Source organism: Poecilia reticulata, chromosome 9, assembly GCF_904066995.2.
Source record: "Poecilia reticulata chromosome 9, P_reticulata-male-v2, whole genome shotgun sequence".
In the NCBI taxonomy this organism is placed as follows: Eukaryota; Metazoa; Chordata; class Actinopteri; order Cyprinodontiformes; family Poeciliidae; genus Poecilia; species Poecilia reticulata.
In genome coordinates this window covers 17,742,095-17,758,750 of record NC_088838.1, presented here as the reverse complement: position 1 = coordinate 17,758,750, position 16,656 = coordinate 17,742,095, and the positions used below count along the sequence as shown (strand labels likewise).

Sequence of the window (16,656 nt, the reverse complement as noted above, 5' to 3'; positions counted from 1 at the left end):
TTAAGTTGGGTCAACAGAAGTTTATAGAAGAATATCTAAACCAGCGAGTACAATCCTTGAGTGTTTTTTTTTTTAATGTTTTTTTAAAGGGGTGAATTTTGTAATCCTAAAACCTCTGAACAGAAGAATGTTTAAAAGTTTTTTTTTCTTATATATTGCGTAAATTTAATATTTTAAATTTACCTTTGCAAAAGGGGAAGCTCATATCAAAATGCTAGAGGTTGCTTTGTTAGAGGAGTTTGGTGATAATTCCTGTTTTATCAAAAGATACTCTTGGTTTGACTCTTGGGTGCAATGTTGTTGGGCAGCTTTAAGAATATTATTTTTAGCAAATACCTCCCAATTGGCAGTAAATTTATTGCACACATTTATGAAGTGGTCAGGCTTTACCTGCACGGTTGGATGTATGGGCAAATGGGGGCATAGATGAACTTATTGATGCAACATTTAGACAATGGAACAGGAAACTAAGACTTTAAAACACAACCATACATATTTATTATTATCCACACCTACAGAATGCTTCAAGAAAATCCCAGACTTCTCTAAACTGCATAGGAACCCCGTAAAAATTATTTCTGACAGCATTCTCACATCCTGCTGTCTTATTCGGACCCCTGCCTCTGACGCGGACCGCCAACCTCCTACTTAGCAAAAGGGCAAACAGCCCCAGGAGGATCATCCAGCTCATGATGACAGAGAGGAGCTTGTGATGTTGACTGTGCCTCTGTCACCGTGTTCCTACACACGCTGATGGGGAACGGTTGCCTAAATGTCCCCCGTCGAGGCCATTTCCTCATCAGCCTCTGACACACATACGGCGTAAAAACGCACAAAACAGGCACTTTCCACAATAACAGAGACAAATGCTGATCTATGGATGTGAATGGAGCTGTACACTGAAATCCCCATTAGCAAAACCACTGGACATCGGCTTCATGATATCTTGTCAGTCAGGTCTAATTCTGCATTCAGTCTTAATGGTTCCTGACAAGTCTCTCACCAGTTGACACGGGACCAGAGGGAATGCGCCACAGTGAGCAAGACCACTCAGCAAATTCCCATTTAGCATTTCATTCCTCCTGCTTGGACAAAATGAATTATTCATTGCCGTTTCGCTCACACAGATTTATACAGACAAAACTCCCTCAAACACCCAAAATGTTAAATGATTTTTACATACCCCCCCCCCCACCCCTCTTCTCTGCCCCACTGCAAGGGCAGCTCACAGTTCCTACTGTATTTCTGGAAATCTGACATTCTTCCTCTTTATCCTTGACCCCCTTTCCTCACCCCCATGGTTATCTGAAATAATCCCAGGCCCTCCTTAGATTCTATTCATCAGAGCAGAAAGAAGCCGGCACTGACACTGATATATATAAAAAAATAAAAAATACCATCTGTGCCTCACTCGGGCAAAAAGGACTGAAAGAAAATGAGAGAAAATAAAAAGAGGGGTTTCAAATAAAACTGGCTTCGTTGTGTCCCCTCTTGTCTGCCACCCCCCACTTGTTTGCTCCGACCCTCAGCTATTCTTGCCTTCCCGCCCTCCTCAATGCCATTTCAATTGAGAAGCGCAGTGGTAATTAAATTCCAGCAGGGGTTAGGAGCAACTGTGCAGCACGCTGACAGGGGGGTTGCCCTGACATAAAGATGACACAATTCAAGAGGACAGAGAGGGCAGACAGAGAAAGGGTGGGTGAGTGCGACGGGCGTGTGTGTGTGTGTGTGTGAGGGGGCAGAGGGGATTGCGGGTGGGGTGACGAATGTCGTTTATTCACGTACGCAGCCAGATTTGGAGTTCTCAATCTTCATGACATTTTGAAAGAACAAAAAAATGAAATGGATATTCACTCCCACGGTGACCTTTTCCCCAAATCGGGGGGTTATTCCAGACAGATCCGTCAGCTGCGCTATTTGCAGCATATTTTGCAATGCTTAAAAGGATGAGCAATAAAGTGGTGGAGAATTTGGAAAAGCTGTTGTGTGTCTGTGTAACTCGGAGGGACGCTGTTTGTTGTTTATTCACAGTACAGTGATGCTAATCCAGATCCTCCAGAGAGGCCGCACACGCCTGCTGTCCTCCTTTCTGCAACCTTCATTAGCAAAACAACACAACCTGTTAGTCTTTAACTTGATAAATAAAACCGCAAAATGATTTAGAGGCTGAAGATTTTCACTTTAAACATCACTTTAGACATCAATTACTTTTTTTTGTTTGTTTTTTTATATTCAATCTGGCATGCATCAATTTCCAGAACAAATCCTTCATTTGAACTTACAAACTTTTTTTTTGTAACTGACGTGTCCTGAAAAGAAATCACTCACACAGCTTTATTACATTCACTAAAGCAGTTTTTAACCCTGTTAAAATTATAGAAGTGAGGATTTAATGTTATTAAACTAATCCATTAAAGTATTATTTTTATCCTGATTCATTAAAACAATATGTGCCACTCTGCTGCCATCTAGTGTACAGATACTACATCATTGCATGTAATTTTGCTCCAATTGCAAAAAAGCCCAGTTGATTATAGTCAAGTACACTAAAAAAAAACATCAAGTCCAGTCAAAAAAAAAAAATCAATTGGAAACACTTTTTTTTCCCCTTTTGCTTTCATTCTCTCAGTTCCCATTATTAGTTAAGTATATCAAAGGTTTTGAGACATCAACTAAAGGTCCCACAGTGTACGAATCAGTCTTTTTGTTTAGCCACCAGTAGGCCTCAGTACCGGTTTAAAACCTCCATAATTTCCTCTTTAACAGAGGAAGGGAAGTGCTGCTGCACACCTGGTCCACCAATACTTGTTTCCCAGCAGTCATAGCCACAGTCCCTCAGGTCCTTCATCGTCCCCTGAACAGTCGTTGAATCAGTTTCTGCAAATAAAACCAACAATAATGTCAGCAGACAAGAAAAGTCAGACTAAGATGGTTCCATGAAAGCTTCAAATGTTTCTTAGAGAAGATTAGTGAATAAACAGCATCATGAAGACCACAGAGCACAGCAGACAAATCATGGAGAAAGCTGTGGAGACATTTAAAACATGGATCTGCTTGTAAAACAATATCTTACGTTTTACAGAGCAACTCTCGATCCAACATCCAAAGATGTAAAGAGTATGGGCAAGAACAGGGTTGGGTTATGAAATAATATCCTCAGCGTCAAATATTTTGCAGACCTCTGTTCAAATAAAAACTCCGAAAGAGTGCAGAACAAAGGGAATGTTTAGTTGGGAAAGGAAAGAAGTAATTCAATTTTAAAAAGTTGAATAAACAATCACAAAAAAAAAACTGTCAGTTCTAGTGGTTTAACATCACTCAAATGATTGATTTATTTTTTATCACGTTTTAAAATGATTTAATTCTTACAATATTGAACACAAATGAAGTCAAAATGGAAAAGCTTGCAACAAACTCAAAAAACCCTTGATAGTTGTAAAACACCTCACATCCTCTTTCTTTCCATAACAGTCTATCCTGAGGGTGCAGGCGCAGCTTCTACAGACGGAGATAAAATAACTTCTTCTAAGAGCTTTATTATAATGAGCTTTAGAGCAGACAGATGCAAAAGTGTTTAAAATAGCTGCAATTCAAAAACAAAAGCATGAGAAGAAAAAAGTATTTGGAAATCTATTTAGGAGATTGAGAACCTATTAAAATTCAGTAAGCTGCAGGCATAAACAGACTGAAGACAGGATTTCTGATTGGTTCAGTGCATGAGCACACATATGTATATGTGCTTTCTATAATTCCTCTCATCATGCATTGTCCTTATAATTCCTACATCTGAGAAAAGGTGGTGAGTGTCTGTGGAAAACAGAACATTTAATGACACAAAGAGTTTTCCGTAACTAAAAACTGTTAGATTAAACTGAAATTATTAGACAAGTATTTGTAAAGCAAAATGGGCAGAATGGGTTACTATGTATAAGGCAAAAAAAACATTCAATATGATTGGCAAAGCTTGCCTTAGAAACATAGAGTATGGAGATAAAATGTAATTTTCTTCTGGATGGCTGTTTTGAAAAGACAGATTGATTCATTCCATTGTTTGCTCTGGAATGAATCAATAAAACTTTGGGCTCATCTTGCAGCCAAAGACACAAGGAATGTTTAGTTGGAAAATGAAAGAAGGAATTCAATTAAATAAATAAAAGGAAATTCAGGAAAAAAAAAAAAAAAAAGAATGCAACTTTTAAAATTACAAGCATACCTTAAAATCTACAAAGGACAATATCAAGAGGCATGACATGAATGTTCTGCCGTAGCGCCCTCCATTAGCTTGAACATTTTTTTCTCTGATCTTCTGACGATCAGTGCAGGTAAGAAGGCCAAAAGAAATATTACAGAACTAAAAGCAACAACTAAAGCACTCTTTTCTCTATATTGTTTTTCAACCTCAAAATGTCACATTTTTAAGCCAGTCTCAACCATTAAGAATTTTACACACTTTTCTATGACATAGCAGCTTTTTAAGCATATCCTCCAAACTGAACGTGTACCAAAACCACCTGCAAATTTTCCATAAAAGAATGTAATGTTTTCTGGACAGAAAAGATTTGGAATATATCAAACAGATGAGAGGACATTTATAGGCAACACAGGGAAAAGAAAATGGTGTGAGCACTTTTGTGGGAAAAGTTGGCGAGTTCAGTCTCACCCACTTATTACTCAAAATTTGAGACAATTGGGCATTACAGTCTATGTGAAAGAACACCCCCAAATAACCCAGACAGCTGGAGCAGTCAGTCAGTTTTTCAGGTAAGAAAAGGTTCTTTCACTGTACTTTCTATCGTCTTATGTTAGTACAAAAACTAATTGTCAGATTTCTCCAGATGGCATGATTGAATAAATAAATATTCCATCATGAAACCCAAAATCTGGGTGTAGCAATGGACTCGGAGCTGAACCTTTAGAGACATACAGATAATTAACTGGGTGAACCTTCAGACTGTTTTTCTCCATTAGGTTTGTGTCCCATACATTCATTCACCACTGTGACAGATTACAGACAAAATGAGATTCCTTTGAGGAGCTTTTAAATCAATGGGAAGGTTTCCGGTTTGTTAAATCTCCAGGCTCCTGTCTCTAAATCAACATTTTGTCTGACTTTTCTTCATGGGATAAAAATCTCCACTTTATGAATTCAAATTCAAGCTGGAGACTTGTTTTGCATTGATGTCACTGTTGATTCGACATAGTAATGTTATCATTCTTTAGTTATTTTCAGTTTTGTTATTGGCTGCCTTTTTTTCTTCCATCTTTATCTTTTTTTATTTAAATATGCCCTAATTTCAGACATAGAAATTGATTAAACTATAAGTGCAAACACAGCTGAAAAGGATAAGTAGAAATTTTTTTGATATATGTTTGTTGAAATGAGTACAAACGTAGCCAGGTATTAGATAGATAACCATTTGAACTGTGCGCGGTTACGACAGCAAATAAAGAACCATTATTGTGCAGCACCTGGTCTCAGGAGTGTGATGCCACAGCCTCCTCCACCTGCTCCTGTAAGCTTGCTGTGAAGTCCTCTAGCCGCTGTAACCTGGCACAACGTGTCTAAAGAAGGATGCCCTACACCAATCACATTCAGATGATGCTGGTTGATGTCAATTAGCTCCTATAAAAAAAATGTAATAAAAAAAGCTGTAAAAATACAGGTCATGAGAGATGAACAACAGTATGTTGATGTGAATATTTGCACTGGGGTTCCAGTGTTTTCACCTTTTATTTTATTTATCAAATAAAATTAAATTGTACTTCTGACTACACATTTTCAATACCTATATTTCATTTAAATTACAAAAAAAATCTGTACCTCTAAGATGTTATAGTGGTCTCCTGTGATGGGCTCACAAGTCATCTCTGTTAGGACTTTCTCACAGGTGCAGGAAATGGCATCGACCGAATCCAGCACAGGGATCATGATGGAAGGAAACTGCAGGAGGTCAAAACAAAAACAGGCCAACAACAAAGGCAGATTAACATCTCCTGTATATCTTTTGCACAGAGTTTGTGAAAAAGTAATGTGTTTATGCGTTTAAATTTAGAACTGCACAGCAGATTTCAGTGGACATACTGCACATGGGCAGCACATTTGGCAGGTCTGACTCTGACTGTGTCCAATATTGGCACAACACCGTACAAGCCCAATCTCTGTCCAGGGTGGAAAGCTGCACACCTGCTGGTGTCGCCAAGGCAACGGCACACAGGGGTTCTGGCTAAGAGTTTAATTTTAATGTTTTATGGAGGCACTCAACCCCATGCCCTGGAGTATCAGCCACGAAAAAGCACTGCCTATTATATTAATTATAGTGTCGGCAAGTAACACATGGGGGAGGGAAAACCATTTAGTACCTTGTTAATTTTGTCCTTCACCCTGGCAACAAGTACCTTGGTGCTCCGTGGTACTTTGGTGTTAGTGAGGAGGATTCTCAACAACGGCACCCTGGCAGCAACAAAGATTAGAGAGTTCAGTCACCTCATGATCAGAGGATGATTTTCCAGAGGAAGCTTGATTTTTGTTACTAAAAATATAGAGCATGCATATCTTCCTAAATCGGCTTATTAACCAAAACGTTCATAAGTACTCCAACAGTACCTGCTCAGTGGTATTATCTTTCCAGCTAAAAATCTCAGCATACCACCTATGTGTAGAAAAAAACATTTAAAAGATGATTTTAAATGGTGATATTGTAAACTGTTGATAAAATAATAATAGTATAACTACTGGTATTAAAGGGGGAGACGAAGGGGGGGAGTATAACTTCATGCACCATATGTTATGTTAAACACTTTTCTATCTCACCCCATGTTCCTACAGCATTGTCTACTCCTGAGGGATTTCCGTGAATGATCTTCTCTCCTTGGAAAGCCCAACTGTTGATGAGCTCCAGATCCTCCTGACACCATCTGCAGTCAGTTTACAACAACACAGGGTGCTGCTAAATGAGCAATCACAGAGACAGGTAAACAGTTGTGTGTTTAATTGAATAATTATAGTGGCACTGTTCAGAAGTACAAAGTTTCCACTAGCGATCGCGCGTGTTTTAGATAATCAAACGACGGTTCATTTCAGATTGAAGCTGTATTACAATTATCATTATGGCATGATAGTATATGAGACAGATAATCTGTAAAAAAAAAAAAAATTAAGCCAACAATACAAAACTTAAACAATAATCATGATCTTTTCTATCAAATTGCATCAAGTTATTCACTCTGGTCATTTAGAAATTTTTAGACAAAACCTCAGAGACTAATTGCTCTGTTGATGAAAACTACTGCTAAAGTCAAAATCCCAGCCCATACAAGAAAACCTTGTTCTTACCTGCCAGTCTGCTCCCACTCTTTGAGGGGAGTGGGAATGTTTCCAGTTGCACAGAGGAAAGCTGCAGCTAAACACACGGAATAAGCAGCACTTGAGCCCAGTCCTGCTCCGGTCGGCAGCTCTGACCACACAGACACCGTCAGACTGGGCATATCTCTGAAAACATAATCATAAAACAATGAGTTGGTGTTTAATTAAACTACATACAAATAAAGCTAAGACAAACAGCAACTGTGTTTGTTGTTTAGTTTTTGTTTTTTTTTATTTGCTAGTACATCACACAAAAACTCAGCTACATCACTGGCTTTATTTTTATTATAGACCAATAATGCAGCCTCACATAGACTACTTTATACAGCAGAAACAAACTTGACATTTCTGTTCATGTCATTTCAGAGTGGTTGCTTTCAGGCAGACAGAAAAATACTCTAAACTAATTGTCCGGTTCTGCTCTCGAGGGGGGAAACCCATCCAGACTTGTTAAAGGGTGCAGAGTGGCCCGGTGCCTGACTCTCATTAGTGGCCATCCTGTCAGAAATCCTTCACCTCGCTCTGACACAGCAGCACTGTGTCAGCGCCGATTAAACCCTCCAACAACCTGCAGCTCTAATGTTCCTGAGAATCTTCCCAGCAGCTCGGGCCGCACAGTTCACCGATCTGACTCTCTTTACCGTCTTGTCGAGAAAAGTCGAGCTCATCCCACTTCCCCATGCTGGAGATTTTAGTTTAATAGTAATAATAAATAAAATTACCTTAAAATTAATTACACAGTGACATCAAGACCCAACAATAGAGTCAGACGGTAATAAAATGAATCTGGTTGTGTGTGTTGTTATTGTGTCCTGCAAACTTTGCTTTAATTCTACTTCTTTCTATTTAATCATAAAAAATCAAAGTCAGGCAGAAAGAGAGTCATGAAACAGGAAGAGCTCATTTCCTTAATAAAGAGGAAGTTTCTTTCTTGCATCAGGCTAAAAATAATTCAGACCATTCCTTATTTTAAAGCATTAAAGGTTTTTAAAGAATAAAATCTAAACGTTTTGAGAGATTGGATAAAACCCAGAGTAAAATACTTAAAATAATGACTTATAATTATGCCAATAATTAATATTGGTTTAACCAGTGGTTGATGTTGATTTGATTATAAGAATATTTACACTTACTCTTACACTTGTGGAAGTACTTAAAGGTGAAACAAGTAACTGTAATTTGGTATCAGATAATTACAATAATGGATTATTATTGGGTTCTTTTCAGAAATGTCTGTAATAACTCACATTATGATTGTAATAAGAGTAACTAATAAGTTATGGTTATTATAACATTATAAATGAATGTTGAATCAGATAAACTAAAAGGTTATAAATGTGATTTTGACATTGAACTTGAAAAGGTGTAAAATGTTGTAACTGTAATTAAAGGTCACTGATGTTGTGTTGAAGGTAGATGGTAGGTGAAAGGTGAAAGGTCAGGGGAAAAGAGGAACTGATAGGAGAACGGAGAAGATAAAGCCTTATTGCTAAACTTCAACTTGCCTAAGAAAAGGTTGGGCAGGAAACAGAGGTAGGAGGAACTGTTGAGCAACTTGGGGACATTAGAACAGAGATCCGGTCATAAGGTCTCCAGGGTGATGGATATGAGATCATCTGTCCAAGCAGTCAGCCAATGAGAGGCACAGCAACAAAGCTAGCCAATGCAAACGCACCAAAAGGTGGATAAACCCTTTATAAGGTGGGTGCAACAGAGGAATCTTTGGTTGGATCCTTCAGGCAGCTTCGAGCCAAGACGGAGATGGACAAAGAACTCTGCAGCTGAAGAAGAGCCGGGGCCACAGAACCGAAGACTGTTCTGCACATGGGGACCAACCCGTTAGCCCCGCAACATGTGGCTTCAAATCGCACTTCTCTCAACAGCTGGGTTTAGACCCCCAAAGACAAAGACCAAGGCAAAGATGAAGATAAAGACGAAGATAAAGAACAAAGGCAAAGAGGAAGAACTGGTGTGTTCCTTCCGTGGGACCAGGAAGATCGTGAGACGAGGAGAAGGGAGCTACAGAGCTGCAAGACAAGAAGCTGAGGACCGCTACGTGCATGAGGAAGTCACCCTGAGGCCCGAGACCTGCTGCTCTAAGTCAGTACTCTTCCTGTACTGGGAACCTCCTGCTGCTGCAACACCTTCTTCATCATCAGGCCAGTTCTGGGGTTCAAAATGCCAAACTCTGTCCGTCTCTCTCAAAGTTTCCCTTTTTTAGTTCTCAGTGTCAGCATTAGGGAAAGATAGGCTAGATTATTGATTTTACTTATTTGATTATTTCTGCTACTGAATTAAGCTGTACTGACCCTTGCAAAATTGCCTTACTAATAAAATAATTAGCATTTAAGAAAATCTAAAAGATGTTGTGGACATTCAATTAATGAGTCACCTTAAAGTTCTTTGATGGTTGTGAAATAGCTATGAAGTTTGATTCTGGGAGGAAAAAGTAGAAATGTTTTATAGGTTGCTTTTAGCCAAAACTAAAATAATGACCTTGGGACTTAAATCTAAGTCACTAAATTTAATCTAGCCGTTAACAAGTGCCGTTATTTTAGGAAAGGAGCTACCGTTAACAGGAGTGGTTGTAGGGGTTATGTCGCTGTGAGGGCTACTCAGCGGATTGCCCCCCAACTGTAAAAGGTCATAACTTCTGGATCGAAGGTAGTCAGAGCTAGACGAGTCCTTTCCGACCCCAGTTTAAACAGATAATTCTCCACAAACTATCGCTAGGGTAAGACCCGAGTTTCTGGGGGTTTTCCGGACCTGTTAGACAGAGAACTGGGCAGTAGTGAGTCCAAAGAGTTGTGAGGAGTGGGCGGGACTTACTATTGGTAGTAACAGACATGGCGTCCCTGGGTGGGCCCGACCCTAATGAGTAGGAGGGCCTTACTTTGACCAAGTCAGTAAAAACAGACGAGAGGGTCTGAATAGCTCACTTGGGAGACCAACTCTTAGGAAATAGAGTTGGGAGCGACTGATGAGGCTTGTCAGCCGCGACCCTTGCAGTAACTGTACAGCGTGCAGGCGAGGGAAAAGCTTCAGCTGAGGATGAACGATCGCATCCAGAAGGGAAGCCAGTAGCCAACCTAGCCTAGACCCATCCCTACTCTAAGGTACCATGAGAGGCTTTGGGGGATAGGCGACTCGGAGACAAAGAGACCGAGGAGTACAACGCAAGGTCGTACGTCCAGAAGATGTTGTAAGTAATTTCACAAGGAAGTGGTGAAATGCATCTGGAGCTCAAGGTTGAGCATCTGAGCACACGCATGAGGGAGCTCATTGGCGTGGAAATGACGAAGTGGACTGCTATGTCCAACAGAGAAAAATTGTCTTTGTCGGAGCCGAGAAGTGGGACACTACTCCCAGAGGACGGGAGGTCCCAGAAGAGTACGTGGATGAGGTCGTGCGGAGCGTGCATGAAGCCCTTGGACATGCAGGCGTACGGCCTACCCGTAAGGAGCTGGATGAGCATGAGCTTTGGATCCCAGTGAAACAAGTCCAACGCGTGCTACGGGGCTGTGAGGTATGTGGACAATACAACGCAGGCCGCCAAGGGCAGCGGTTGGAAGGATTGACCATCAAAAGCACGATCCCCTGGGGCTCAATCTGCATGGATGTAGCAGGCCCCATGGATAACAGAAAAGAGAGGTGAGGAGTACCTCTTGGTGCTGATGGACATGGTGTAACAGTGACAGCTGAAAAAGAGCAGGTCTTCCCCTGCAGAGGAACTCCGTTCACGTCACTGAAAGCCGGAAGGCGAAGGCACTTCTCCTTTTGCCCAGAGAGGGAAAGGGGAAGTTGCAGCTTACAGTGTCATTGAAAACAGGACAGAAAGTTTGGATTAAAGATCAAGATCGGCCTGTAGTCACGGTGATCAAGTTGAAATTCAATGGAATGAATTTTGTGAAGCAAGTACTGCACTGTAAAAAAGTATTACTTATGAAGAAAGGGGTCCACGAGGTCAGTGTTCAAGCCAGTTCTTAGCTAAAGCGAACCAGAACATTGCAAGAATCAAGCATCATGCCACCCTGTGTTAGACTGGCTACTATTACAGGATGATTGCCATTCAAAGAACAACTTCAAGGCTTAGGACTAGGAGGGCCCTGAAGAAATTGGATTATGCTAAAGAAGAACTCCTGTCACAAAAGGATGGATTAAACAGGAAAAGGGACTGAAGTCGTGAGGAAGGAGTGGCGTCATAGACAACCACCAAGATCAATCCTGCAACAAAGTGTTGAAATCACACCCAACACCTGGAAGCAACCTGTGGACTTCACAGAGTCCTGCCTGACAGAGTCCTGTTGCCTCGACAACTCCAGTAACCCTTTAACGACCCCAGCGATGGAAAAGGATTATGATTATGGATAAAGCGTCGTGCTGCTTATGCTTTTTGTTTTGCTCTACTGAACATCCAGAGTTTTTTTTTATTTTTTATTTGAGGCTTTTTGCCCATCAACCTGTCCCTAAGGAATCTTCCACATCCTGAAGAACCAACGCTTCATTCAGCTGAGGATTTTTTGTCACTGTTAAAGGATCAGAGCGACCTGGGTTCTCTTCAACATTCGTCACTTCCTGAGAGACATCAAAACTCCAAGGAGGGGGTGTCAAAGAGCAGTGGAGTTTGAAGACTGCTGAGCCCTTGGTGACAACTGAGAATCTGCATCTTCACATCCCAGGCTGCTGAGGCCTTGGTGACGATGGAGGATCTGCATCTTCACATCCCAGACTGCTGTGGCCTTGGTGACGATGGAGGATCTTCACATCCCAGACTGCCATCTTCTCTTTCCAGGGGATGAGGACGCAGACCTGCAGGAGGGTGTTGGGTTCCCAGCATGTGAAAGGTCTGACCTCGCGGAGGGGGTGTCGAGAAAAGTCGAGCTCATCCCACTTCCCCATGCTGGAGATTTTAGTTTAATAGTAATAATAAATAAAATTACCTTAAAATTAATTACACAGTGACATCAAGACCCAACAATAGAGTCAGACTGTAATAAAATGAATCTGGTTGTGTGTGTTGTTATTGTGTCCTGCAAACTTTGCTTTAATTCTACTTCTTTCTATTTAATCATAAAAAATCATAGTCAGGCAGAAAGAGAGTCATGAAACAGGAAGAGCTCATTTCCTTAATAAAGAGGAAGTTTCTGTCTTGCATCAGGCTAAAAATAGTTCAGACCATTCCTTATTTTAAAGCATTAAAGGTTTTTAAAGAATAAAATCTAAACGTTTGAGAGATTGGATAAAACCCAGAGTAAAATACTTAAAATAATGACTTATAATTATGCCAATAATTAATATTGGTTTAACCAGTGGTTGATGTTGATTTGATTATAAGAATATTTACACTTACTCTCACACTTGTGGAAGTACTTAAAGGTGAAACAAGTAACTGTAATTTGGTATCAGATAATTACAATAATGGATTATTATTGGGTTCTTTTCAGAAATGTCTGTAATAACTCACATTATGATTGTAATAAGAGTAACTAATAAGTTATGGTTATTATAACATTATAAATGAATGTTGAATCAGATAAACTAAAAGGTTATAAATGTGATTTTGACATTGAACTTGAAAAGGTGTAAAATGTTGTAACTGTAATTAAAGGTCACTGATGTTGTGTTGAAGGTAGATGGTAGGTGAAAGGTCAGGGGAAAAGAGGAACTGATAGGAGAACGGAGAAGATAAAGCCTTATTGCTAAACTTCAACTTGCCTAAGAAAAGGTTGGGCAGGAAACAGAGGTAGGAGGAACTGTTGAGCAACTTGGGGACATTAGAACAGAGATCCGGTCATAAGGTCTCCAGGGTGATGGATATGAGATCATCTGTCCAAGCAGTCAGCCAATGAGAGGCACAGCAACAAAGCTAGCCAATGCAAACGCACCAAAAGGTGGATAAACCCTTTATAAGGTGGGTGCAACAGAGGAATCTTTGGTTGGATCCTTCAGGCAGCTTCGAGCCAAGACGGAGATGGACAAAGAACTCTGCAGCTGAAGAAGAGCCGGGGCCACAGAACCGAAGACTGTTCTGCACATGGGGACCAACCCGTTAGCCCCGCAACATGTGGCTTCAAATCGCACTTCTCTCAACAGCTGGGTTCAGACCCCAAAGACAAAGACCAAGGCAAAGATGAAGATAAAGACGAAGATAAAGAACAAAGGCAAAGAGGAAGAACTGGTGTGTTCCTTCCGTGGGACCAGGAAGATCGTGAGACGAGGAGAAGGGAGCTACAAAGTTGCAAGACAAGAAGCTGAGGACCACTACGTGCATGAGAAAGTCACCCTGAGGCCCGAGACCTGCACCTCTAAGTCAATACTCTTCCTGTACTGGGAGCCTTCTGCTGCTTCAACACCTTCTTCATCATCAGGCCAGTTCTGGGGTTCAAGATGCCAAACTCCATCCGTCTCTCAAAGTTTCCCTTTTTAGTTCTCAGTGTCAGCATTAGGGAAAGATAGGCTAGATTATTGATTTTACTTATTTGATTATTTCTGCTACTGAATTAAGCTGTACTGACCCTTGCAAAATTGCCTTACTAATAAAATAATTAGCATTTAAGAAAATCTAAAAGATGTTGTGGACATTCATTAATGAGTCACCTTAAAGTTCTTTGATGGTTGTGAAATAGCTATGAAGTTTGATTCTGGGAGGAAAAAGTAGAAATGTTTTATAGGTTGCTTTTAGCCAAAACTAAAATAATGACCTTGGGACTTAAATCTAAGTCACTAAATTTAATCTAGCCGTTAACAAGTGCCGTTATTTTAGGAAAGGAGCTACCGTTAACAGGAGTGGTTGTAGGGGTTATGTCGCTGTGAGGGCTACTCAGCGGATTGCCCCCCAACTGTAAAAGGTCATAACTTCTGGATCGAAGGTAGTCAGAGCTAGACGAGTCCTTTCCGACCCCAGTTTAAACAGATAATTCTCCACAAACTATCGCTAGGGTAAGACCCGAGCTTCTTGGGGTTTTCCGGACCTGTTTGACAGATAACTGGGCAGTAGTGAGTCCCAAGAGTTGTGAGGAGTGGGCGGGACTTACTATTGGTAATAACAGACAGTCTTTATGCGTGTTTTAATTCATCCAATCAACCTATCCATGTCAATAAAGAAATAAAGGATCACATTAAGGTTGTGAACAAAGAAGGAAAATCTCCAGGCCTGAACGAGTGCAATAAACCTCAAGGCGTGTACTCATCACTTTCTTATATATTCATAGCATTTAGCAACATGAGCACAAGACCATATAATTTACAAAGACCATTACACTCTACCAGGTGTCCTGTCACCCCTTCAAATCATTGAGTTCTACTGTGATATCAATAAAATCTATTTATTAATTCTATTTGAAGTAACCGTTTTGATAGTATTGATGTCAAATTGTACCACCTCTGTCAGAAAACTCTCCCCCTGCTACACATTTTAGATCATCACTCCCCTAATCATATGAAAAAAATAACACAACTAGGACAAATATGGAGCAGAGTGAACATTTCCTTAATAAAATGTTTCTAAAATATACTTTGCAAACAGACACAGTTGGTAGTTGGCATCATCTGACATTTGCAAATAGCAAAAGCTTAACATTATCACATGTTTTGCCTGTGGAAAGACGGCATGAACATCTAACTCATCATTTTGTAGTGACTGGTGCTTTTATTACCATAGATGGCCATGAAATTCAGCAGACCTTAAAAATATGTGAGAAAAAAAATCTGATAGTTTTGATGAGTCTTGTTTCTATAAAATGTGAAGAACATTAGAAATACCTCACCCTGATCCAAAAAGTGACAGGTAGATGTAAAGGAAGGCCAAAATTGCTGAAGTGCTACTGTCTAAATTTCCATTGGTCACGCCAATAAATTCACGCAGTCTCTTCACCAGTTCAGCATCTAGACGTTGCATCTCTCCTTTTTTATCTGTTTGTAATATTTTAAAGAAACAGAAACAATTTAATATGCAGGTGGACAAAACAGACACACATAATTTTCAGCAGTGTATCTATTCTTCAACAAGATAACTGATTAATGTGATGTTTTTTGTGACCAAAGGGGGCCTCTTTAATTGTCTGTGAATGAAAATATATCTGGCAATCACTTGATGCGATCCGAGTACATAACTAAGCTCAAATCTAAAAAGTAAAAATAATCCATCAGTTTGAACTAAATGTGTCAGTGTGAAAAATCCTCTCTTACCACTTAAAAATGACGTCAGCTGTTTCAGTTCGGACAACTCCCAGCAGACAAATGTGTCTATATTAGGTAGGTTAATGCAAACTTTGCCATCAGACCTCGCTTTCAACTGCAAATATGTTCTCAGGTTTAAACTTACAGCAAGAGCCACCTGCAACAACAAACATTCAAGTCAGTTCACATTTCACAGTACTACAATACTACAATACTAAAAATCAGGAGTGTAATTAGACCATTTTATATCCAAGCCAGCCTTAGTGGTCAGGGTTGGTGGAAGCCCTCATCAGCTTTCCCTCTTGGTATTTCAACTTTTAAGACATTTCTGTTAGTTTTTCCAAAATCAAACAGAAAAATTCATAATTCAACTGCATTAGGCACAGTTGCATTTTAAATTTTATGTCTGATTTTAATGCCTTATGAAACAACAGACTGAAAAACTACATGTCATGTTGCAACAGTGTTTTAAAATATCCCAATACGAAATAAAGAGTCACAATTGCGACGTAATCAGAACTAGTATGATGTAAATCAAACCTTTTCCACACAATTTAATATTACTAATAAAAATACACGAACGTAAAAGCTTTCAAAATGTTAATCTTAGCTGACAGCATCCTAGTTTGGTTTTAAATGTGTGTTAGTCTCATACCTTTCCATGAACAACAGCATGTTCCCCGTGGAGGATCGCCTTTCCAGGAGCAGAAATCAGACAGTCTCTCACCTCCATCTTTCTGGCAGCTTCCACAGCCTGAAATCTTCTCAAGTTCAACTTTTCACTTACAGTGTTACCACAGACAGGCTTAGCTGACGTTAATCCGCTGAGGTAGCACAAACAAGGCAATGGTTTAAACCTACAAATATGTGGTTTAATTTCATGAATAACAGAATAAAGTTTGAAGAATTTAACAATGCATTTTTGTGACTAGGCACCAGTCTAACGCTCTGAACACTAATTTATCAATGCAACTAAAAACACAGTTTACGCATAGCTACATGCATTATGTGGACTACCCTACGCTTCGCCTCAGGACCCAATCACCGCTTCAGTTGCCTCAACACGTTTCCTTCCGACCAATCAGTGTCCCTAAATCTGTCTACGACAGGATGAG

General features: G+C 40.0%; 1 protein-coding gene and 1 long non-coding RNA gene across 2 annotated transcripts; one reads left to right on the top strand and one right to left on the bottom strand.

Moving 5' to 3' along the window:
* Positions 1 to 474: 474 nt before the first annotated feature.
* Positions 475 to 16,563, bottom strand: mvk (mevalonate kinase). Its single transcript, XM_008418715.2, has 10 exons — positions 16,197 to 16,563; positions 15,551 to 15,698; positions 15,130 to 15,274; positions 7,334 to 7,489; positions 6,812 to 6,915; positions 6,605 to 6,650; positions 6,361 to 6,451; positions 5,822 to 5,941; positions 5,470 to 5,623; positions 475 to 2,877 (listed from the first exon to the last, which is right to left on the bottom strand). Exons 1-10 carry the CDS (start codon positions 16,272 to 16,274, stop codon positions 2,726 to 2,728), a joined length of 1,194 nt encoding a protein of 397 aa, XP_008416937.1. The 5' UTR covers positions 16,275 to 16,563; the 3' UTR covers positions 475 to 2,725.
* Positions 8,016 to 12,366, top strand: LOC145552797 (uncharacterized). Its single transcript, XR_014088916.1, has 2 exons — positions 8,016 to 10,742; positions 10,990 to 12,366. It is a non-coding gene; the product is annotated as an uncharacterized LOC145552797 (long non-coding RNA).
* Positions 16,564 to 16,656: the final 93 nt, after the last annotated feature.